Here is a 23687-nt window from a genome sequence, read left to right as displayed (position 1 = left end):
CGGGATCTCTCCCCTCCTTTGGAATAACCACAATGATCGCCCTCGTGAATGAATCGGGGGGTTTCCCTGTCTTCAGGATCTGATTGAAGAGATCAGTGAGGAAGGGAGTGAGTTGTGTTGCAAATGTTTTATAAAATCCTGCCGAGAAGCCGTCCTCCCCCGGGGATTTACCTAATGTGAGTCTCTTTATCGCTTCATGGATCTCCGCACTTGTTATGGGGCTGTCAAGGGATTCGGCCTCTGTGACTGTAATCTCGGGCATGTCTATGTCATTTAGGTATGTTTGGATGCTTAGTGTGTCGGGGTCTCCATCGGGGGTATACAGGGCTTCAAAAAAGTCGGCAAATTTTTCAGGGATAGTGGTTTGGGGCCCTTCCTGAGTGTTATCAAAATCAGATAGTTCGTGTACCCTTCTGTCGGCTTGCTGGGCCCGCAGTCTGGCTGCCAATAGCGCGTCAGCTTTGTCCCCTTTCTCGTAAAACTTCTGCTTCAAGAGAACAAGTTTGCGAGCTATTAGTTCATGTTCTAGGAGACGGAGTTCCTCCCTTTTCTTCCTAGCTTCTAAGACCCGTTCAGAGTCCGCTTCCCCGTTATTGAAAGTTCCCGTTTCTAGTTGGGTAATTTCCTTGCGGAGCCTATTTTCAGTCAAAGCCCTCTCCCTTTTTTTACTAGCTCCTTCCCTTATTAAGACCCCCCTCCATGTGGCTTTGGCCGCCTCCCAGACCACCTGCTTGGAGACCTCGCCATTGTCGTTCAGTTGGAAGTAATCCTCGATTGCGGTTTGCATTTCCTGTTTAAAAACTGCATCCTTCCAAAGCGATTCATTACAATGCCATCTACCCCTACCCACTGGGAGGGAACCCCATGGCAGTTCGGCTCGTACCATATCGTGATCTGACCACGAAATTGTGGCAATATCTGAGCTAGAAGTTGTTTCACATATGTCTCTTGAAAAGAAAAGGTAATCGATGCGGGTATGTGTGTTATGTGGAGCTGAAAAAAAGGTATACCGCTTATCTGTGGGGTGCTTACAACGCCACACGTCCATCAAGCCATACAATTCCATCATCCTATTAAGTTGGGTGTGGTCCCCAGTGGGTTTGACCTTTGTTTGGGGATTGCCCGGGTGCCAATCCATGTCGGGGTCCGCCCACATGTTGAAATCGCCGCCTAATATTACATGGCCGGTCGCTTCCAGCATGATCTTGGGTATTGTTTTGGAGAGGTATCGGATCTGACCTACGTTTGGGGAGTAAATCGTGGCCACCGTAATAGCTAGTTTACCTATGGTACCCGTGACAAGTAGCGCTCGACCCTCTACATCCGCCCATACCTTCGTGACCACCAGATCTATTCCTTTTCTGACCAAGATCCCCACCCCACCTTTGCGCAGTGGGCCTGAGCCCCAGAACTCCATCCCTGTTCGCTTCCCCAAGATAGCTTTCTTCACCTCTCACATATTTCGTCTCCTGTAGGAGCAGGATGTCAAATCCCGACCTCCGGAACTCTCTGTAGACGAGAGACCGTTTTGTGGGCGAGTTCAGGCCTTTCACATTCAATGTGCCCACCCTCATGTTGCCCCTGGGGCATGCCTCAACCATCATCACGCCGGTGATGTTTCAGGTCACCTGACCACGCTGATCCTTCCATTGTTTCCCCGTGGTGACCGGGGGGCCACAAGCCCATCCCCCTGTGTGAGCCATATATCCAACTTGTTGACATTAAATCAGCTTCCATTTCACTTCCCCATCCTTCCCTCCCCCTCCCCCCATGTGTTCGGTGGCGTTCGATCGAGCCGAGTTGGCAGCACTGGCTCATGACCGAACCACCAGTGGAGACCGTTACTTCACAGTCCCCTTGCAGTGTATACATCATTATCAACTTTAGAGCCCCCTGGAACCCCCCCTCCAAATGTACTTGTCAGCTGAGCCCGGGTAGGGTCGAAACAGCCTACATACGCAATGTCCTTCGCTCTGATTTTAACATGCAAATTAGCTTAATGGAAGTGCGATGGGATATGGTCAACTCAATCCCTCTGGTGAGCCATTTCCTCTACGATATTTCCTCGAGCCTTTGACTTTCCTCCTCTTCGGGCCTTGTATTCGCCATTCTCTATCTTCGCGGGGTGCATGATCGGTCTCTTCTTCATGAGATTGATCGCCTAATAGGTCGAGGATGCAGGCCTTAATTTCTCTCTCCGAGGACAGCTTGATTCTCGATCCCTCGTGTTCGAAGGAGAGGGAGAAGGGGTATCCCCATCTATATCTTATATCTCGAGATTTAAGCCATGTAGTGAGCGGTTTGCACATTTTCCTCATAGCGAGTGTTAAGGAGGAGAGGTCTTAGTAGATCGTTATGTGTGCCCCGCTCAGGGTGATGCTGCCTCCATTTTTTTGCCTTTTCTAACACCCTCGATCTGTCTCGGTAGTGATGGAATCGGGCCAGGACGGACCGGGGTCCCCCGGGTGGCCCTCCCGCCCTATGGATGCGTTCTGTTTTGGGTTCATCTATATTGTCGTCGGCAACGAGGAGCTTTATGATATCGTGTATGGTCGTTTTCAGGTCCTCTTCAGTTTCCCCCTCTTTTTCTGGGATGCCGAAAAATCGCAGGTTATTTCTTCTTTCTCGATTCTCCAAATCGTCCATCTTCAGCTTGCACTCTTGTTCCTTCCTCTCCAGATCGCTTATCCTTAGTGACAACTGGGTCTCAAGGGTATCAATTGATACCTGGTTATTTTCAATCCCTTCGACCCTATCCTCTATGTTGTCAATTCGCTGTGTGAGTTTATCAATTTTCCCACCAATGCTGGCACCCATGTTCCTGATCTCTGTGAGCAGGCCTGCGATATCGCCTTTCGTTGCCGCTGTGTCCCCGTCCGGGGTCGGGTTTGTCGGAGACGCCATCTCCAGGCCGCCGGTAGGGTCGGGGTTTGCGTTGTAGGCGTAGATGGCGAGTTTCTGTCGGGAGTTCATGCGCTTTTGAGAGCCCGTTCCGGACTTTTAGGTGAGATCGGTTGGTAAGACTGTGGGTACCGCTGGGGAGGCACACGCCCCTGTGTATTTCTTGGAGTCACTGGTGTGCCCGAGAGGACAATGATGAGTCAGGGGGCCGTTCTCCCAGCGGTGTGTGGCAAGGCAGATCTCCAGTATGTTTAAGGAGAATTAGGTTTAGAGAGTGCCATCCATGTGGTGCCCTGGAGTCGTGGCATTCAGTAGATCTGTGAAGCGTGCATGTCTCGGGATCACCCTCTTCTTGCGGGTCCTGCCGTGCTAGGTTCGTCCCAACGGACCGTGGGTCCCCCTCCTTGTGACTATATTCTTTGGCAGTGTGGTGAGGGCCTTCCGCTGGTGGGGTCCGAACAAAAGCGGTAACTTGAGTTTGCTTGTGAGGCCTTGTTCTACGGTGTCGTTCGGGTGGACTGGGGACCACCTTCTGTCCGCCACGTGTGACGCGGGTGCCCCGCGGCGCCGCTGCCTTTCGTGGGCCTAGAAGAGCGGGGCCCTGCTTGTTTATGTGGAAGCTCCGGTGTAGCCGGGCGCAGCAGGGTTTCCGGGGCCTACGCTGTTTCGTGTGGGGTCTCGACCCACTGCACTGGGCTGGTTCGCTCCCCAGCGGGGAGGTCGGATTGCACGTGTGGAGTGCACTTACTTGGTATCTCGGCGGGGTTCACTGGAGCCACGTCGCGAGGAGGTTCCTTTCCCGTCTTGTGCTAGTAGTCACGGATTCCACCAGCGGGTCGTTCCTGCGAGGGTGGGGTGTGCGGGTGTCGAAGCGCGCAACGTTTTCCGGGGTCTCTGGGCACTGCGTTGCGGTGCTCGTTCTGGGCCCTGTTGATTTCATTTCCGGCGCGAAACGCCCAAGGCTTTTTCACCGGGAATTCTTGGCCGATTTTGGTCGGGATTTCGCTGTATTGCGGGGGGGCCCTTCCGACACCTCTGCGCCCAATTCTAGTCCGGGGGGGTCCCTAAAAACGGGGGCTCAATCCATTTTAGGGGACCGTGCGACGGGAGCTCACACGGACAAGGTCTGCATCCGCGCGCCCCCTGGTGGCCAACCTTTTTCTTTTTATTTTAATGGGTTGCAGGTATCCCACCTTTGTTGGCGGTTACCTTGTTCTGCTGATTGCTATATCTCAAAATTGTCCTCTTGGCCCCTGCACGTGCTCCGCTCGAAATGAGGAATGTGGAGCCTCAGTTAACGGGTTGTAACCGCTCTTTATTTTCTTTTGCAATGCCGCAAAATCTCGGCAAATTCCCTGTGCGCATGCACGAGCATGTGCACATATCATTGGTTCCCCTGGATGTGACGAGACACCTCGTCAAGAGTTAACTGTCTGTATGTGAGTCATGCAGAACATGACAATAGCCACTCACAAAATACCCACTCAAGTAACAAGCTAGCCTTCCACCATTTCTAGAATCTGGTGAAGTGAATACTTGTGAAAGTAATAACCATGTTTGCAACTGGTTAAGAGGGTGCCCGATCCACCCTTTTTCCACAACATGCCTTCATCTTCAAATTGTGCAACACGCCAACCTCTACCCCATGGAGCCATTGCTTCACCATGGAACAAACTTGCACGTGCGTCGGGATTGTATGCACTTGGCAGCTCGGGAGGCCACATTTTTGGCAATTGAGCAAAAGTGGTCCAACCATGGAAATGCTGCTCCCACCATCTAGAAGGTGCAGTGGGCACTCTGGTGTTTGTATACAAATATGAATGTTTCTTGAGATCTGATGAGGGGTTTCATGCAGTATTGTATTGTTAGTTCGAAGGCATGGGAGTCCTGCTTGTGCTAGGTGTGGCAAGTATGCATGCGTGTATGCCATGTGCTGCGTTTTGAAAGGGGGGAATGGCACTGTGGCGAGGCCGCAGCATCAGCTTTGTGAGGAACTGAAAAGGAACTGGCCTCAGAGTGGGAGACCAGCATGCAGGAAAGCCACTTCCAGAGCCCCACTGGTGGGAAGTGGGAGCAAGCGGAGACTGACGCAGAACCCAGTTGGCATGTCGTGTAAGTGGATGTGCATCACTGACTCGCCAACCTGCCCAAAGAGTCTCAGGTACATGTTAGTTCCAGGGAATCTGGGGGAGGGAATCCGTGTAATGCGGGGAGTACCGTAGATGGGGAGAGGCAGCATGAAGACTAAAGGTGAGCATAAAGAGGGTGAACCAAGAGACCCCAAGTAAATAGTGGAAAGCCCAAGAGTGTGGAACGAGAGCAAGACTAGCTCCAGAGTGGGAATGCAATCCAGAGTGGGAATGCAATCCAGAGTGGGAAAACAAAGAGGGGGAAAACCATCCCAGAGTGGGGCAGAGGGATAAGAAATGTGGAGTGTTGGGCTTGCATTGCATATGACAATGCAAGACGTGGAATTCTGGTTGGTGCTGGAACCTTGTGTTCCCTCAGAATTCCACAGATGACAGTAGGAGATTGAGTATGGGAGATATTACTGGAAGGATGTCATCACTTGTGCTCGCCCCATCCCTCTAGCCTGTTAACCTGTAACTGTGATAAAACTAACTTACCTTTGTATCTGCTGGCTCCTGCATGATTCTGGCATCCTGTCTGCCAGGACACTACAAATTGGCGACGAGGTGGCAAAATACATGACGAAACGCAGAGCCAGTGGGGAAAATTCCATGTTGATGAAAATCGGAGCCTTGTTGATGGGTGGAGCTGTGGAGATGAAATCGGGAGCGGTCTCTGTTGACCTGCATCATGGGATTGTGACCCAGGGCAGTGTCACCGTTCCACTGAAGATGATGCTCTCCCAGCAATATGCGCTTATATTACCCCAGAGACGTTTGATGGGTTAGTCCCCGAGTATTGCTGGGGTATGGCCTCGGTGCATTTCTTAGTGCATGGCCAGAATTCTGTTTATGGCTGAAGCGGGGCACTCTGGGGTACATGACTTTCCATGGCATTGCTGTGATGTGTGGCGTGAACATCCCCGTTTATAAATGCTGCTGCAGGAGATTACGTTTAAATGGAAAGGAAAGTACTGTGCGCTGTATCAAGTCGGCGGTTTCTGATCCACTGGGTATAGGAATTCTCATGCGACCGTTGTTAGATGAAGAGCCCATCCTGTTCCGGTTCCTATAAAATGTCAATGTTATTGAGTGGGTGGGGTGAGGTGGGGGTGCAGGGGGTCGGGCCGGGGGAGATCTGGTGAGGCTGGAACCCATACCATTGGAACTTCGGCATGAGGATTCGGATCTTTGGCATTGGGAGAGTAATCCAACGCAGGGTCAGATCAGGATGAAAAGGACCCTCCGTATGTGGTATGTGTAAGCATGTTCTGTTGTTTCAATGAGGAAGTAATTGTATACTGTTGCCTACTCTGTTTTCGAAAGTTGACATGCAATATTAATGTACATCTTGCACGTTCTCCGAAAGATTTACAGATCTGTCTTCACGGTGGGAGAAATTTTGTGATTATCTGTGTTCTGGGAGCTATAAGGTACAGCATCCTGCAATTGACTTGGTGAAATGGTTTGGCCTGCTCCGGTTAACATTGTATGCACTTTCTTGGAATTTAATTAGAGCTACGTGATCATCATTGCTGAGACACACTCCCTGATGTGAAGGACCGAGACTGGAAAGACCGCCAAGAGACACCAGGGTGGGGGTCAGAACCCAGCCACTATCCCTTTTTATTTGAACAATGGCCCAAAGCATGGTTTCGTTAACATGTGCATTTTCTTGTAGGTGTAGGTAAAGGCTTTAGGTTAGTTTAGGTTTCTGGACAGAGGATTTGAGACCTCCTGACAAGCACCTCCCAATAGGGCATATATCAGTATGTTTAGGGACAATTTAGGACTCGCAATTTGGTTTAAAAAGAATAAAGTGCAGAGTTAACATTCCTCCTTGTACGTCTCCTGATTCCGACTTTCCACAGAAGTCATGTCTGCTGATTGGTTGCTCTTGGATCAAAATCTCTCTGCAAGTGTCTTCAACTTCAATATTTGGCGAAGTCCATCCTATCGAGGTGGGGCGGCCCGTCTAGAGAAGCCTAATCTTAAGGCTGCGAGAGACTGAGGCTGGCAGACAAAATTTCAGGATTTTACCTATTTCGAGAGTTCAAAATTTAAATTGGTGGAAAGCAGTATGCAGTTTTTCGTCTACAAATGCCTTCATCAATGGATTTGTTTATAACCTGAGTAGTGAAATGCTACTTTTTTTATGCTCGACTTGCTTAACCGTTCATACTTTGAGACTTCATCCTGGAATAAATGAGTGCCTGGAAATCTGTATCCTGCTAAAAAGTTGACCAAATAAAAAAACGTCACCATTCTCAATGTTCTTAAACCTACAACGTATTAACAAATGGTACAATTGTGGGGTACATTTACCAGCCCCAACAGAACTTCCCTTCATCACAAAACCGCATTTCAACATTCACCCAAAAACAGCTGTGCTTTTGTCTGCTTAGCACATGTGTGGAGAGATTTGAACACAGCCCCCCCAAGAATGGCTGCATTTTGTTTTCTTTCACATGAATTCAGAATGGCTCTACATTACTGTTTGGTCATTCAAAGACTCAAGGCTGCACAAGAAAATGACCTGCATTCAGGATGGCGTCACACTTGTGCCTTTAATTTTAAACATCACACAGTTTTGCTCCATTAAAACACAGCCCTGCATGTGTATTTCATTTGATTGCCATAAAATAAGGCAATCCCTCCCAGAACTGCTTTGTTTTCATTAATAAAGTCCATGAAGAGCAAAGAATTTAGTTTTCAAGTCTGCACGGCTAGGATTTACCTTTGGAAAGAACAAGCGCGCGCGCGCGCGCGCGCGCACACACACACATTACTGCAAAGGAAAGCTATATTGTGGCTCTCTTGCCTCGTGTCAATTACCAAGAAACTCTTTGCAGCATATCTGTGTCCAGAAACTGACCAGATCTTTACGAGCCCTTCAGAAAGTTAATGCAAAGGAAACCAAGTGCGGCAGAAACCGCATTTTGTGAAATTAACATGAAAGAAAATGAACACACATCTGCTTTTGCAAAGCAGGAAAATGCCCTTCGAAAATGAAATGTAAAATACTGTTGCTCGCACAGAAACGCAATTGTAAGTGCGAGTAGAGTGGCTGCAAAGCTATGTATATTATGCTCTTTTCCCCCCCAAAAGACTTCAACCTGGCTGAGGCCCAGGAATTCCTGTCAAACCAGTTTGGCATAAAGGCTAATTTTGCACTCATCAGTGAACTGATGTTGCAAGGACATGGGCTGGAATTAACAGTGTGATCATTACTGGTTCTGCCAGACTGCCAGGCAGAACTGCTCCAAAGGAAGTGTGTTGAAGCCCTGTGATTTGACCAGTGGTGTGATTTTCCTCTAAATTCATTACCAGCACCCACTGGATGGCTTCACAGGGGAGTAATGGAAACCCTTTGTTCAGGATGACCCATGGGGAGACAATTTGGTTGGGGGAGTGGAAGGACTGCCCACACAAGTGACTAATCTAGGCCATTGATTTTAAAAACTGTTGTACATCAAGACATTTTGCCCAGTACCCTAAATAAGCAAGAATTGGATATTATGCGAGTCGAGCGCTCGTTTTGACATCTGTGCAGAGCCTGCTTATGCAGGTTCGAATCCCGGCAGGGACAAACTCAGCCTATCATCCTTCCGAGGTTGATAAAGCACCACACACCATGGGTAATAAGCCGCGATCGGATACCTGAGGGTTTGTAGCGCTATATAAATTCTCAATAATTATTTTGTGGGATTTTTGGACCAGTGCAATGAGAACATGTGCATCTTTCTGGCACGTGGTGAACTGGAATGGCAGGAAAAATGCATTTCTGGGTGAAGTATAAATAGCACAGACATCAAACTTGATGAAAATATGCAGAACAGTACTGCGCATGTGTAGCCATTTGCAGAGTTTTAAATATGTCTCCTTGAAATTGTGCCAAAGGGCGATGCAACATTGCACAGAATTGGCGTTCGGGCTGGCCAATTCCTTGTGAAATATGGGATCTGCATATCTGCTTTTTATGATGGTGACTAGTGTAAAAGTTTTGTTCCACAACTCACTGTAACGCTCACCTAGCATCCACGGGAGCTCCGGCTGGAAGAAGGACCGGGGCTGAACCCAGTGACGATGAGATGTTGCTAAGGCCCTCGAATGGAAGACCAAGGTGCAGAGCTGGACCCGGTGAACGTCATGCTGCAAGCATAAAAACGCGAAGCGCGTGCTATTGGTCGGGAGTGGTTTAAATACTCAGAAGGTATCCCCGGTGCCCTTGGGGGGGTGGGGGGGACCCGCCCTGATAGACTGCGTGTTGCAGTTCCTCCCAGCTCTACATGGTGGCGGCCATGTTCTCCCCAATGTCTATTGGAAGCTGTGCTCCCCAAATGGGTTTGATGCCAATGGCGCCAGGATAAAGTCCAAGGTGTCCGAAATGGATCGACACAGGCCCTTCTGGCCTTGTTGAAGAACTGTGGTGGGGGCTATGGTGCCCAAGTCCCGGAGGGTGGAGTTAAGGTCGTGACGGCACTCCCCACCCCCCTAACCCCCCCTCCCTAAGGCCCCTCTCACGGTGACATCCCTGCCCAGGCCAGGCTTGTCAGGATGTTCCCGATGAAAACGTTAAAGCAGGCGCAGAGCATGGATTTACTCACTTGGTTCCCAAGTTCTATCCTGCGGGCCGAACCCTTTACAATCCACCAAATAGTAAAGTTTTGACCACACAAACTTAGTCTAGAATATTTTTCACTTCATACTCTGGTTCTCCTTGTATGATTACGGGCCAGGGCGGCATGGTAAACAGAGTTCCCGGCTTCACCGGTTTTAGAAGGGATACGTGGAACACTGGGTGTATTTTCATGTAGGTTGGTTAAGTCTATTTTATAGCAGCTGGGTTGATGATGGATTCCACTGGGTATGGCCCCAGGAATTGTGGTCAAAATGTCTTCCCTTTTATGGGTATATATTTTGAGGCTAACCATACCAGATACCCCACCAGGTATACTGGGGCTTTGGAGCGATGCTGATCTGCGTACTTCTTCTGGCGCAACTTGGCTTGGAATAGATGTTGTTGTGCCTTTTTAAACACCTGCGAGATAGTTGTGTGAAGAGTCGTAACGGCGGGCATCTCTAAAGTGGTTGGGATATCCAGTTCAGAAGTGCGCGGGTGCCTTCCGTAAATCATAAAGAATGGCGTTTGTCCTGTGCTAGTGTACAAGGAGTTGTTGTAAACTTACTCGGCGATCCACAAGAGATCCTTCCAGTCTTCTTCTGCCTGATGGAGCATGCAACGCAAGTATTTGAGAGTCTGATTCGTTCTCTCTGTTTGACCATCTGTCTGGGGGTGGTGGCTGGTGGACAGTCATGTCTATTTTGGCTAACGAGCAGCGTTTTCTCCACAACTTGGACATAAACTGAGTTCTGTGGTCAGAGGTTAGGGCCGATGGGAAGCCGTGCAATCGCACCACATGTTCAAGGAAGACCCGGGCGAGGCCGCCGGCATTGGGCAGACCCTTGAATGGGAAGAAGTGAGCCATCTTGGAGAATAAATCCATGACCACCAGGATGGTATCGAAGCCCTGACAAGGAGGGAGGTCTGTAATGAAGTCTAGTGACAGCATGTGCCAGGGCGCTGGTGGGATATCCAGTGGTTGTAGAAGCCCCGCCGATTTTTGCTTGGAGGACTTGTTCTGGGCACAGATGCCGCAGGAGGCAATGAACTCGACCACATCCTTACGCCGCGTGGGCCACCAGTAATTTCTTTTAATCTTAGCCAGAGTCTTTGCAACCCCCGGATGTCATTCTATAAGAGTCATGGTATTCTGAAATGACTTGTTCTTGCAGTTCCTTTATTGGTACAAACAACCGATGTCTATAGTATGGCAATTGGTTCTTAACTCTGTAATGCTCACCCCTGGACCCCCATTCCTGCAACTGTTCCTGGGTAAGGACCTGCTGGATTTCGCTTAGGAGCTCGTCTTGGGTCATAGTGGTGGTGATGCCAAGAATTCTTTGCCCTGGGATAATGGCCACCGGGTTCGGAGGTTCGTGTGCTATTTCCTCGGTGCCCAGGCGGGATAACGCATCAGCTTTCCCATTCTTAACTCTGGGGCGATACGTGATTACATAGTCATATTCCGCAAAAAAAAAGGGCCGAGCGATGTTGCCGTGACGATTGGTCCTTCGCATTCTTCAGATACTGGAGGTTTCGGTGATCAGTTATCACTGTGATGGTATGCCTGGCTCCCAACAAATAATGTCGCCACGCCTTGAATGCATCCTTAATAGCCAGCAACTCCTTGTCGGTTATGGCATAGTTGAGCTCTGGGGGCAAAAACTTTTGGGACCAAAAGGCTACTGGATGTTATTGTCCTGAGTGCGGGTCCTTCTGTGACAGGACTGCGCCCATCGCCATACTGGACGCATCTGTTTCTATGATGTAAGGGAGATCTGGGCATGGATGCCGCAAGATCAGGACAGTAGTGAACTTTGCCTTTAGCTCCTGGAAGGCCCCTTCCGCCTCCTCGGTCCAGCGAAAGGCCATGTTTCATTTCCGTAACGGGGAGGTAATCAGATGCACATTTTGAGAAAACCCTGGCATGAAGCGGCGGTCATAATATGGACTCCTTTAATGGAACCGGGCGCTGGCCAGTTGAGGACGGCGTCGACTTTTTGAGCGACCATGCGTATTCCCTTGGGCGAAATTGACAAAGCCCAGAAACTCCACTTCTGTGACATGGAACGAGCACTTTTCCAGCTTGGCGTAAAGCCGATGTTGTCGGAGCTTGGTCAGGACTGCCCGCACATGCTCTGTGATCTTGCTCTGATGTGGAGTATACCAGGATATTATCGAGGTACACTAGAGCACAAACATCCAGGAGTTCCCTAAGCACATCGTTCATGAAGTGTTGGAACGCCGCTGGGGCATTACACGGGCCAAACGGCATCACTTGGTATTCGTATAGACCGTACTTTGTGCGGAACGCCGTCTTCCACTCGTCCCCTTCTTTGATACGGACCAGATGGTAGGCCCCTCTAAGATCCAATTTTGGTGTAAATCTGGGCTTCTTTAACCTGATCTAATTCCGGGATCAGGGGCAAGGGATAACTGTTCTTGACGGTGATCTGGTTCAGGGCACGATAATCTATGCACGTTCTCGGGTCCCCCTCTTTTTTTCGGCATGAAACATAACGGGCCGCGGCTGAAGACTGGACGGACGAATGAAAGCATTGGCTCGGTACTGCTTCAGATATGTTTTCAGATGCTGATTTTCAGGTTCTGTGAGTGCATAAATGCGCCCGCATGGAATCCGGGCTCCGGGTTGCAGATCGATCTGGCAATCGTAGGGTCTGTGGGGCGGCAAGGTATTGGCTTGCTCCTTTTTGAAAAACGTGTTGAAATTCTTGATGGTGCATCGTGACTGTTCCCAATACACTCGCAACACCTTCATGCACAGGTGAACTGGCGTGCTTCCCCTTCCGGCCTTTATGATAGCAAGTGTGCGAGCAACTATGAGCTAAAACCAGTTGACGAACACGCCAGTTAATTCGCGGGTTATGTGCGACTAACCACAGCATTCCCAGAATTGGCCAAAACTGCGGTGCCTTGATCAGGTCAAAGGTAATCTTGCGATGTCCATCTTCGCACAGGAGGGTGAGTTCCGAGGTGCGTTCAGACACGGGACCTGAGGCAATTTCGGTGCCATCGACTGTAGTGACAGTCTCAGTGGTTGGTTTCAGACAGAGAGATAGCCCCATCTTTGCTGCAACGTCCTGATCAATGTAGTTCCCCGCAGTACTACTGGCAATGTAAGCTTCTGTCGAATGCATGACCGATGGCTGCTGATGGGTGATTAAAATCACAGGTAGAACAAAATGGGAGGTCTGTAGTTGAATCTCCTTGCTCGACAATTGGACCCCCTACAATTGCCGGGCTTGGCAGTTTTACGACTCCTCCCCAGGGTACTCCTTGTCGGTTGCTCCAACGGACCTTCGGGGTGGTTTGACTGGGCACTCGTGAGGAAATGGCCAGCCTTCCCACAATACAAACACAGCTGCAGTTCTCTCCTTTTCTCTCGCTCGGCTTTGGATAACGGAGGTCTGACCCCTCCGATCTGCAAAGGCTCAGCTGCACCTTCGGGTCCTCAGGGTACCTGATCTCTGGGTCGCAGAACCAAAGGACGGGAATCCTTCGGTCATGCTACCTATCTTGCAATCTCCGATCCAATTGCACCACCAAGTTCATGAACTCGGCGCAGTCTTGGGGTGGGTCTACCACCTGCCCCATAACGTCTTTTGTTCTCCTCGCAAACCACGGTGGAACAAAGTGGTTCGTTTGTCTTCTGGCCACTCGGCTTCGACCACCAGCCTATTGAAAGTGGCGATGTATGCCAACAGGTCTAGATTCCCTTGACGAAGGGATAAGAGTTTTTTGTCCAAGGCTTGCCCATGATGGCGTCGGGCAAAGAGTTTTTCCATTTCCTGTTGAACTCCTCCGAAGTACAGTAGTAGAGGGTCATCCCGGCTGATAATTGGCACTGACCAATCTGCCGCACTTCCACTCGGGTAGAACAACACAAAGGCCGTTCGGGACTGATCAGTGGGAAAAGCCCCAGGTCTGCACAAAAAATGAAGGCGGCACTGGTTCATGAAGGTCGCATACCGACGGGGATCCCCCGAGAATCGTTCTGGAGGAGCTAGTCGTACCGTTCTAGGTAGGTTGATCTGGACTGGATTGCTTCCTGAAGTAGGCGTCGAAGAGCTAACTCCGGGCAATGGGGCTTGCCCAGCTTGAGATTGTAGAAGCTGTCTGCCCAGGTCACCAGTTCGTTCTTTAGTCACAATTAACTCCCTCCGCAAGGCGTTGGTTTCCTGCCACGATGCGTGTACTTCTGACCGCAACTGCCCCAACAATTGGGCCAACTGGTTGGTTTCTGAGGTTTCCATGTCTGGCGTCCGGGTGGATAATTTAAGTACGGCTTCGTGTTCTGTAATGCTCACCTTGCATCCACGGAGGCGCCTCAGGACTGGTCTGGAATGCTGCAGACTTCGTATCGCCTTACACCCCCCTGGGCTAGTTCTGCAGAGGTCGAGCCTTGATTTCAGGTAAGTCCTGCTCTCCGTCCTGCCGCTCTGGCAGGGGCGCGTTGTTGCTGGACAATCCGCCGAGTTGCTTCACTGGCGAGTCTCCTGGAGTCCGGTCCGGCTGTGACCCCACTGTTCAGGGAAGTCCACTTTGGCTTTGGAGGTTAATGTCTGTATAGATGAAGGTTCTAACTCCCTTCTTCTCTTGTCTTTCAGAGGCTTGAGAGATGACCCTCGGTGGATGACTACGTCTCGAGGAGGTAAGGATGCGCTCAAGTGGCGCTAGAAGTGTCTTTGCAATTACTAACCAAGTTGTCTTTTCTTTGCAGGTCGGAAAAAGTTCAGGGGGGGTGGCACGGCCTGGAAGCAAGAGCCGTGGAAGGAAATCAAACGACGGTGACTCCCACAAAGACAGGTCCGTAGCTACGGATTCTCACCTCCGGGAGCCTTGGAATGAAACTGAAGAAGGAAGAGGATGCTAGCTGGATGCTCCGGCTGGAAGAAGTACCGGGGCTGAACCTGGCGACAATGCAATGTTGCAAAGGCCCTCGAATGGAAGACCAAGGTGCAGAGCTGGACCTGGTGAACGTCACGCTGCGAGCAGAATAACGCAAAGCGTGTGCCACGAGCCTGGCGTGGATTAAATACTCAACAGGTATCCCAGGTGCCCTTGGGGCAGACCCCGCCCTGATGCTAGACTGCGTGTTACAGTTCCTCCCAGGTCCGCATGGGGGCGGCCATGTTCTCCCCAATGTCTATTGGAAGCTTTGCTCCTCAAATGGGTTTGATGCCAAGGGCGCCAGGATAAAGTCCAAGGTGTCCAAAATGGATCGACATGGGCCCTTCTAGCCTTGTTGAAGGACTGTGGTGGGGCCATGGTGCCCGAGTCCCAGAGGGTGGAGTTAAGGTCGTGACACTCATTTTTGTAAGAAAATAGGCTTGTGAGACAAAGGGAGTCAAAAAATGCACACGCATAAAATGAGGTCACTTCCCCGGAACCAATCGGCCCGGAGGGAGGAGGGGACACCAGTAGCCTGGCCTATGCCATTCGAGGGGTAATTCCAGAATACTCCCTACACGCCCCCCACCTCACCCTGCCACCCAAACCCTCATCCCTGATCCCCCTTTAGGAGAATCCAGTGACCAGACCCTTTTTCCCAGCAGACCCATCCCGCTTTCCACAGTGACCAGACCTTGCCCAGTTGTTCTCATCCAGGAGAGCCCAGGTGTCCCAGTGACCAGATACTTGACGCCGCTGCCAAGTGACCAGATCCTTGGCCCCGCTGTTCAGAGACCTTGTTGGCTGTGCAAATGACCAAACTCAAGCGTAACTTGTAAGTATTTTACCATCCAGTACCAACAACTGCATATCCAGCTCTTTTGACCCTTATATCCTATTAAAATCCCACTTGTATCCCAAATTGTATCCTCTGTTCACCTTTTCCATAGAAGAATCTGTGTTCGTCTATCGGTTAGCATATATCGTTTCTAATTCTTTCCTTAGTATCATTTGAATTAAATCAATTAATTCCCCTATAAAGAGATTCACAGTGAGCTGGTTGCAATTCGAACTCCACCACCTCATGAAGTGCCTTTCTTTAATAATGATAGTGCTTTGATTCATTGTGAAAAAAAGAATTTGCCCGTGTATTTTGCTCGTCTTTAAAAAAAATCCATTTGCATTTCCCATAGATAAACCCATACTATCATCCTATAAAGAGTCATCGGGAGGATAGCTCAGCGGCAACGTACTTGCCTTGGAAGCAAGATGACGCAGAGCCGCACAGGTTCTATCCCCGGGCCCGCGGTTAGAATCCTCAGGGTATTAAGCGCGTTATGAATAACCGATCATATCATCGTATCCCTTCCCCTCAGTACCCGATCTGTTTTTGTACCTGCATCTCAGACCTTAAAAACCGAATACCGATTTTGACTGCTAAGCCCATTTTGTCAGTTTAAAGCCTCTGTGAAATAAAAAATTGCAATCCTGCCGTGTTTTCCTGTGCATGGTTTTCCTTCCAAAATTAGATTTTTCTCGCCTGTGTTCACGTTGCTTTGGTGGTGCCCTGCTCAGTAGCCTGTAAGCTTCCTTGTCCCTTTAGTGCAGCCACACACATTTCTGTCCTAGCTATCCTATTGCAAGTGTATACTGACCTATAAGTAACCAGTAAAATCTGAGTATGCCATTTTGCTGATTTTGAGGGTTTTTTTATTTTTTGGTTGAATTTAAAAATAGACATCCACACAGAATTTAGTCAGTAGGTGTTTGGGGGAAGTGTTGCAGGGGGGAGTGCCTAAAATGTGCCATCTGTGATTGTGAAGAAAAGTCATTTTGTTTCCATTTCTATTAACCCCTTAAGTGCCAAGGATGAGAGATCTCGTCCTTGACATTACCTCCGTAGTGCCAAGGATACGATAGCTTGTCCTTTTTGGCACCTTGTTTTGAGCGATCCCTGCAAAGCAGGGATCGCTCAAGACTGTAATCCAACCCCCGGGCTATGTGAGGGGGAGTCCCCCCTCACTGCCAGGGGGCTGGATTACCTTCAGTTTCGCGTCAACATGCATAACGCACACCAACATGAAACAAAGTATTTTCACCGCGGCAGCCATTTTCAGCTGCCGCAGTGAAAACACAAGGTGAGTCTCCACCTTGCTCTGCCTCGATGTCCGGCTATATTTGAAGCTGGAGATCGAGGCAGGTGCTGTTGGAAAGGGGAGATTTCACTCTGCTCACCCACCGAAACACGCAGCCAACGCCACATGGCATACCTTCCCGCATTAAACGAAAAAAGAAAAGGATTCAACCTAGGAATCCTCCCGTCCCCTGCACACTTTTGGGTGTTTGGATCAAGTCCAATACTGTTATTTTTATACATCAACAGAATGTTTAAGGAGTAATACTTCATAAAAAGAAATGTCAATAGACAAAATTATACAAAAACATTTTTTATATATCACAAATATATTTCAATTTCAGTGAATTATACAGTTACATAATGTACATATGTAATATTCCATGACTTTTGATAATACTGAATCTCCTCGTTAACCGAAATTCAAAATTACATAACTTATTCTTATATAGTGATTAGGTTAGTATAGTTCATGAAAACATGAACATTGGCTCGGTACTCCTCATTCTGTGGGACTGGCAACCGAGTCATTCAATTGCTGTTTTCAGAGTCACCGGTTTTAAGTAACTGTGGGTTGTGATAGAAGCATGAATATTGAATAGAGTAAGGACCTAAGCAAAATAAATTACAAGAGGAAAATATCCATCAACATTAAGAATCGTCAACTAGATCTAATAGACTAGCTTGCCAAGAGCGAAGAGATCACTATCAAACCGGGTGACCAGGGTGGGGCAATTGTGATTATGGATACACCATTCTATCTAAAAAGATGTACTGAACTTCTCAGTGACACTGATACCTATGCAATACTTGATAGGGATCCACTACCAGAAATCAGAACACTAATAAGACTTTATTGAAAGCAAAGGAGAATGAATGGATTAGTGACAAAACATATCAATTCCTCATTAACTCTCATCCGATCAGTCTTTTATGGGCTCCCTAAGATTCACAAGGACAAACTGAATCCGCCACTTAGACCCATCGTAGCTGGCACCGAGAGCGTGTTTGATCCTCTTGCTATCTACATTGACAAACTACAACAACCAGTTATACAAGCTACGTCCACCTATTTAAAGGACACAACAGATTTCCTGAACGGTCTTAAGATTTTTCAGTCATCAGTTCCGACTGTATACTCTTCAGTCTAGACGTATGCAGCCTATATACTTCAATCCCCCACAGTGAGGGTATGGAGTCTGTTGAATGGTTACTCCTCAACAATCCTGAGATTAAAGGGAATCCACAATTTATCTTAGAACTACTTGGCTTGATCCTCTACAACAGTTACTTCAGATTCCAGGGCAAATACTTTTTACAGACCTCAGGTACATCGATGGGCTCATCGATGGTACCCGTCTATGAGAATACTTTTTATGTTTCAGTTTGAAAGTCAACACGTACTGGAACACCCAATCTGGTCACCTTGCATCATAACATGGAAGAGGTTTATTGATATTTTTTGTATCTGGTGTGGCACACAGGAAGAACTAAATAGGTTCTTTGAATACATCAACCTTGTGCACCCTAGAATTAAGTTTACCATTGAAATTGGTAACCCTTACCTACACTTTCTGGACGTAAATTTGAACATCATTAACAATAAAATTGCTACATCTATTTACCATAAGCCAACTGATGCCAATAATTTGTTGCACTATTCAAGCTTCCATCCTAGAGCTATGCTTCAAAGCCTACCATTATAGTCAAATCTTGAGACTTAAAAGAATTATCTCGGATCCAGAAGACCTGGACAAAGAATGTACAAACCTTGTCAGAAAATTTCAAAATAGAGGATATCCCCCAGAGATCCTAGAAGAAGCCAAAAACAGAGCCGCAGAAATTACACATACTGACCTACTAAGAACTAAATCAAATGTGAAAGACACTCCACTGTTTCTATCCAAATTCTCCAGACAAAGCTTCCAGATCTCAAGATGCACAAAAAAACATTGGAACATATTATACAACGATCAAACTTTGCAAAAATTATTTCCTACTCCACCGATGATGTGTTGAAAGAACATCAGAGATAAGCTTGTGAAAGCAGAAAAAATCCCCAAGGACAATCGACCATTCTTAACTACTAAAAAGTTGGGAACCTTCCCCTGCTTGGGATGCACACACTGCAACAACGTGATTAAAGGTGATGTAGTGACTCATCCGAGAAATGGACAAAAGATTAAGCTTAGACATTTCTCCACCTGCCTTTCATCTGGAGTGATCTACCTATTAAAATGCCCTTGTGGAAAAGTCTATGTAGGCCAGACTACACGACCGATCAAACTGAGATTGACAGAACACAAGTCGAATATCAGATGCAATAACCAGTACTCACCAGTGGCTCGCCACCTCAATTCACAAAAGCACTCTATTGCACAATTAAAATTTCAGGTACTTGAAGTCGCCAAACGACCCACAAGAGGAGGTGATTACCAGTCCCTCCTATTACAAAGAGAGGCATACTTGATCGATAAAATTGGCTCCTTGCAGCCCTGGGGTTTGAATGAGGACTTTACCTAAATTGCTTCCTGTGATCTAGAAGCAATACAACACTATTGACAGACTTGTAATATTGGGAATTGGAACCAAATGTGTTTATTCATGTCTAGAAGTTACTATGTAATTGGATTATATAGTATTTTTTTACTGCTTCACATTGACAAAAATGTATGTCTGAATTTATGTAGATACTTAACTGAGTACTGCTGGACTATGTCCAACAAAAGTTACATATGTTGCGGACATTAGGTACATAGTATGATGAATTGTGCTCTAACTTATCTAAATTGAACTTTGAATCGGCCACAATTTTGATTCATGATTGGCTTGACTACTCACCGTTCTGACGACTTGACAACACTATTTTCATCATTTTTTACTTTAACATTTTGGATGACCATTTCTTCTTTCATTTTTTGACTTCCTTTTATGACCATTTGGTCTATACAGTAATTTATCTTTGCCACTCTTCAGTGAGTATAGCTCCTTTCTTCTTTGACCACTTTAAAATGGCCGTACTTTTATCTAGTAATTTTAGTCCTTTCTCTACTGACTTTACAGTTATCCCAGTCCTCTCTTTTCTGAATTTTGTGTACTTTTCAGAAATGTATGACTTTCTGTCCTCCAATTCGGCTTTCCTACTCCATTCCGTCCACATGTCCAATTGGCAAAAATAGCCAAAATCGCCTACCTCTCACAACGGTTGATAACCACATCAAAATATTTTTTCTTTTAATTTCCGCTCACCCTGTTCTTGAAAACCAGGAAATTGGGGAATGCAGCACAGCAAACCGTTCCTAGCGCTTACAACGAAAAATCTGCTTGCTTCTTTGTACATCATTTTATTGTTTTTTTTTTGAAAAATCCCTAAAGTTTTGCCCTTTTTGCGTATTTTCTCTCACCCCCTACAGCAGCCTAGGATTCCTGGATGGCGTTACGACCGCCTACATGCGGGAAAAAAGGGGCCAAATTTGGTCGAGATATCTCATGTAACCAAGTTACAAGGCATTGAATGGCGACATACCGAAATCACAAAAAAAGGCATTGGCACTGGGGGGGGGGAGGGAGTGGGGGGTGAACAACCCATGGCACTTAAAGGGTTAAATGTGTAGGTATCTTAGGTTGAAAGTTGAATTAACTGTATTATAAGACTTTGCATTTGTATTGCCACACTGTGGTAGCTACTGGTCTAATTTTGTTTAGTTATGATTTTGCATTGAATTCTATAAATAAATATTTCATTGTTACACATCGGCCTGGTTCATGGTCCATTGTGACACGGGGTATTTTTTTTAAGGTGGGTTGAGATCAGTTGGGTGCTTTTTCAATAAAGAACCCAGGGGTCAAATAAGGAGTTTTTATTGCGCGCCACATTCATGGTCGGTGCAAAGAGTCCCTGGCTGGAGTGTGCTGTGTTCTACAATCCGTTACACAAGTTAAATAACATTTGTAAACCATGTAACATTTACCTTTTAACTGGTATTTCTGATTTCAAGGAAATGATTGTAAACCTCCTTTTATGATGCTTGCATTACTTGCTGGTGCCGAGAACTGAAGCAGCACTCATTGGTTTTTTTATTTGCATAATCCACAACTTTGTGTAAATCTAACATTTTGCTACTATGCATAGCAACAGGCTCTAACATATTGATTACATATTAAGACCTCGGCAAAATCTATACAGGTTTAAAAGGTCAACCTGTTTTAGCTACTCCCTTCTTCTCGTCCCGCAACCCTTTCCAATCTGATACACAAACTGTGGTGCGGAAACTCCAATAAGCCGCTCTTCAAAATATCATCTTCGGAAGAAGGAAGCTTGTGTGCTTGTTTAAAATGAGCATGATTAATTATTTATTTTTGTTATTAGACCGCCTCCAATCCTGAAGATGACGATCTCAAATCTCCTCCTGAGGAGCAGCCTAAAAAGCGAGGTCGAAAGCAGAAAGCAGGGGTGATCGTTTCGGCTCTACCAGTTGTGACCAATACATCTCCCACCGTCGCTGATCCCGTACTAATGGACTCTATAGAAGAGAAGGAGTCTCTGAATGACATGTTCTCTGCAACGGACAAGGAAAAGGTGGGTTGGGATCTACGTGAGCATTCAATATATCCATGTACACAATGCTCTTGTACACCACAATCGTTAGAAGGGTTTGTTCTTTAAAATCCTTGCTCAGAAGTCCATTATTTGTCGCTATTTTCTGGTGATTGCACATGATCTGGGAATGCACCTGTATTCCTCACTTAAATTCATTGCTGAAAAGGGACTGTGCTTCTGTTTTTTAATCTCTGAATACCTGGGAGGAATTTGCACTGCTTAATGAAAACCAACATACATTTCATTGACAAACTTTTGACTATTGAGAATCTAGGAAAAATATTGTTCTATTAATCATTAAACACACGGCTTGTCCCTGTGGGTTGATATAAGACCCTGAAAGGGTCGATGGCCCCGAAACTCGCTCAAACCTTTCAGTGACGTGGTCACTTCAAGAGACATTTCAACGTTTTTATCAAGCAAGCATTGAAATCTTCCCTAAACAGGACAACTGAGTGTTGTGTGCATCATATAGACCATTCTCCTTAATAGTGATGAAAAGATCCTCATAAAATGTCTGGCGACAAGTTGATTCCTGGGCTAGCCCACAATGAACATGTGGGGTTGGTTAAGAGTAGGCACTCGATGTCTGTGGGATACTTAATGGTATTAATGAGGTCATTCGGATGGAGCAATAATGGTGCTCAATGCTACAAAGGCTCTTGATTGGGCCAACTGGCATTTACCCTTTTTGTAGAACAATGGGCATTACAGGGCCCTATCCAACCTAACCTCGGTCAAAACTCTGTATAAATCACCTCTTGCCTGCATAAGCATTAATGGAGTGACTTTACCATAGTTTAGACTGCTCCCAGGCACCAGGTAGGGCGTTTCACCACCTCCTTTGCTGTATGCTTTTCTAATTGAAAATGTTGCTTGTGAAATGCAGCAATCAGAATTATATAAAAGTATTAATGGGATTCATGAAACGAGGATCTCCCTGTATGGCAATGATGTACGGCTGTACATCTCACAGGCATCGCAAACAATACTGGATTTATTGAATATTCTCAAACATGGGTTGGTAGTACAATAAGTCTGAATTTTTACCCTTATGTTTTAAAAATGTTACCCAATTGGAATAGAACTTTTACAATCCATAGGGAAACATTAAATTATTTGAGTCTGGATACCCTTGGATAGCAACCAATTATACACCTATAACTTTGGCAGGGTAATCACGTGTATTAAATTGTGTCTTAGAAGATGGGACATATTGCCGTTTCTGCTTACAGGCATGATCAAAGCCCTTAAACAAGACACATTAATAAAACCTCCATCTTTCACAGATATTCGTATTGATATGCTAAGGGCTTTACTTTGAGAAGTACATATTTTCTTGTACTTCATTTGCAGTAAAAGATGTTAAAAACGATTGACTTTATACTGGAGATCGTACCACGGGGCAGCTTAATTGGGGATCATCATAGTACCCTAGGGCAGATTAATTGGGGATAATCAAAAGATGGTGCCCCGGAGGCTGCTCGGCAAAATATTGAATCCTGGAAAATACATCCATGGGACTACTCAATCCATGTTTACCCTGGCATAAGATTCCATGCAAACTAAAATCCCATCAAATTGGCTATACTCTGAGTTTGTAGTGAACTATTACAAGATTTGGGCATTCCCTTAAACCCACCCCAATCTCCTGGTGCAATCTTGGATTTAAGACAATTAATTTACCACTTACACATTTATATTCTTATGCAGACCTTCTAGGGTTTGACGCCCCTCTGTGTAATAGGGGTATTTAAACATTTCAGATTGACTACCTTTTTGATGTATATGTAGGTTGACCTAGTCTTGCCTGCAAATTGACAGCCAGAGACTGAATATCCCCATACTTACTCTCAGGTAATGACGCTTGGATGAGAACTCTGGTGTTAATTTTGTCCCGGGTACCTTCATATACATATTGACTAGATGGACTTTATGCCTTTCTGGGTCCTTCTGTATTTAGTTAACTTAGACTATGCTGTATCAACCACGCAATACCCCCTCAAAAGCTATTTTCCAATTGGTTTGAAAGAAACGCCCAACTATTGGCTGCGGTGTCAAGCACTGGGCCCAATGGGCCATATGATTTGGTCTTTCCTCGGAGTGAGACTGGCATGGTGTAAGACCATGGTAGTGTTAAGATTGCACCTCCTGAATTGCCAACCAACTGTCTCTTGGTCATTGGTCATGGTAACCCATGGCAACCCATTCATGAATATTTACTCTGTGAAGAGGCATGCAAGTCTTACAGTGTCATTAAAGTGTTGGGGAGGGATAGATGGGAGAATTAATGGAAAGACGTGTTGTGGCAGACCTCCACCTCTTTCCCCCAAACTCACATTATCAGTAAGTAGAACTCCATTCTACGTGGTTTCCTCCACACCACAT

At 46.7% G+C, this 23687-nt stretch overlaps 1 protein-coding gene across 1 annotated transcript in view; it reads left to right on the top strand.

Moving 5' to 3' along the window:
• Positions 1–23687, top strand: part of LOC138503122 (neurofilament heavy polypeptide-like) — a 159939-nt gene that overhangs the window by 55788 nt on the left and 80464 nt on the right. The window contains exon 3 of the mRNA XM_069622640.1: positions 21069–21278. Coding sequence (XP_069478741.1) covers positions 21069–21278 — 210 coding nt within the window. The remainder of the gene's footprint in view (positions 1–21068; positions 21279–23687) is intronic.

Source organism: Ambystoma mexicanum, chromosome 11 (assembly GCF_040938575.1).
Source record: "Ambystoma mexicanum isolate Mex_15411 chromosome 11, UKY_AmexF1_1, whole genome shotgun sequence".
Classification (NCBI taxonomy): domain Eukaryota; kingdom Metazoa; phylum Chordata; class Amphibia; order Caudata; family Ambystomatidae; genus Ambystoma; species Ambystoma mexicanum.
The sequence above is the reverse complement of the archived record's forward strand: the minus strand, read 5'-3'. Positions and strand labels throughout refer to the sequence as shown.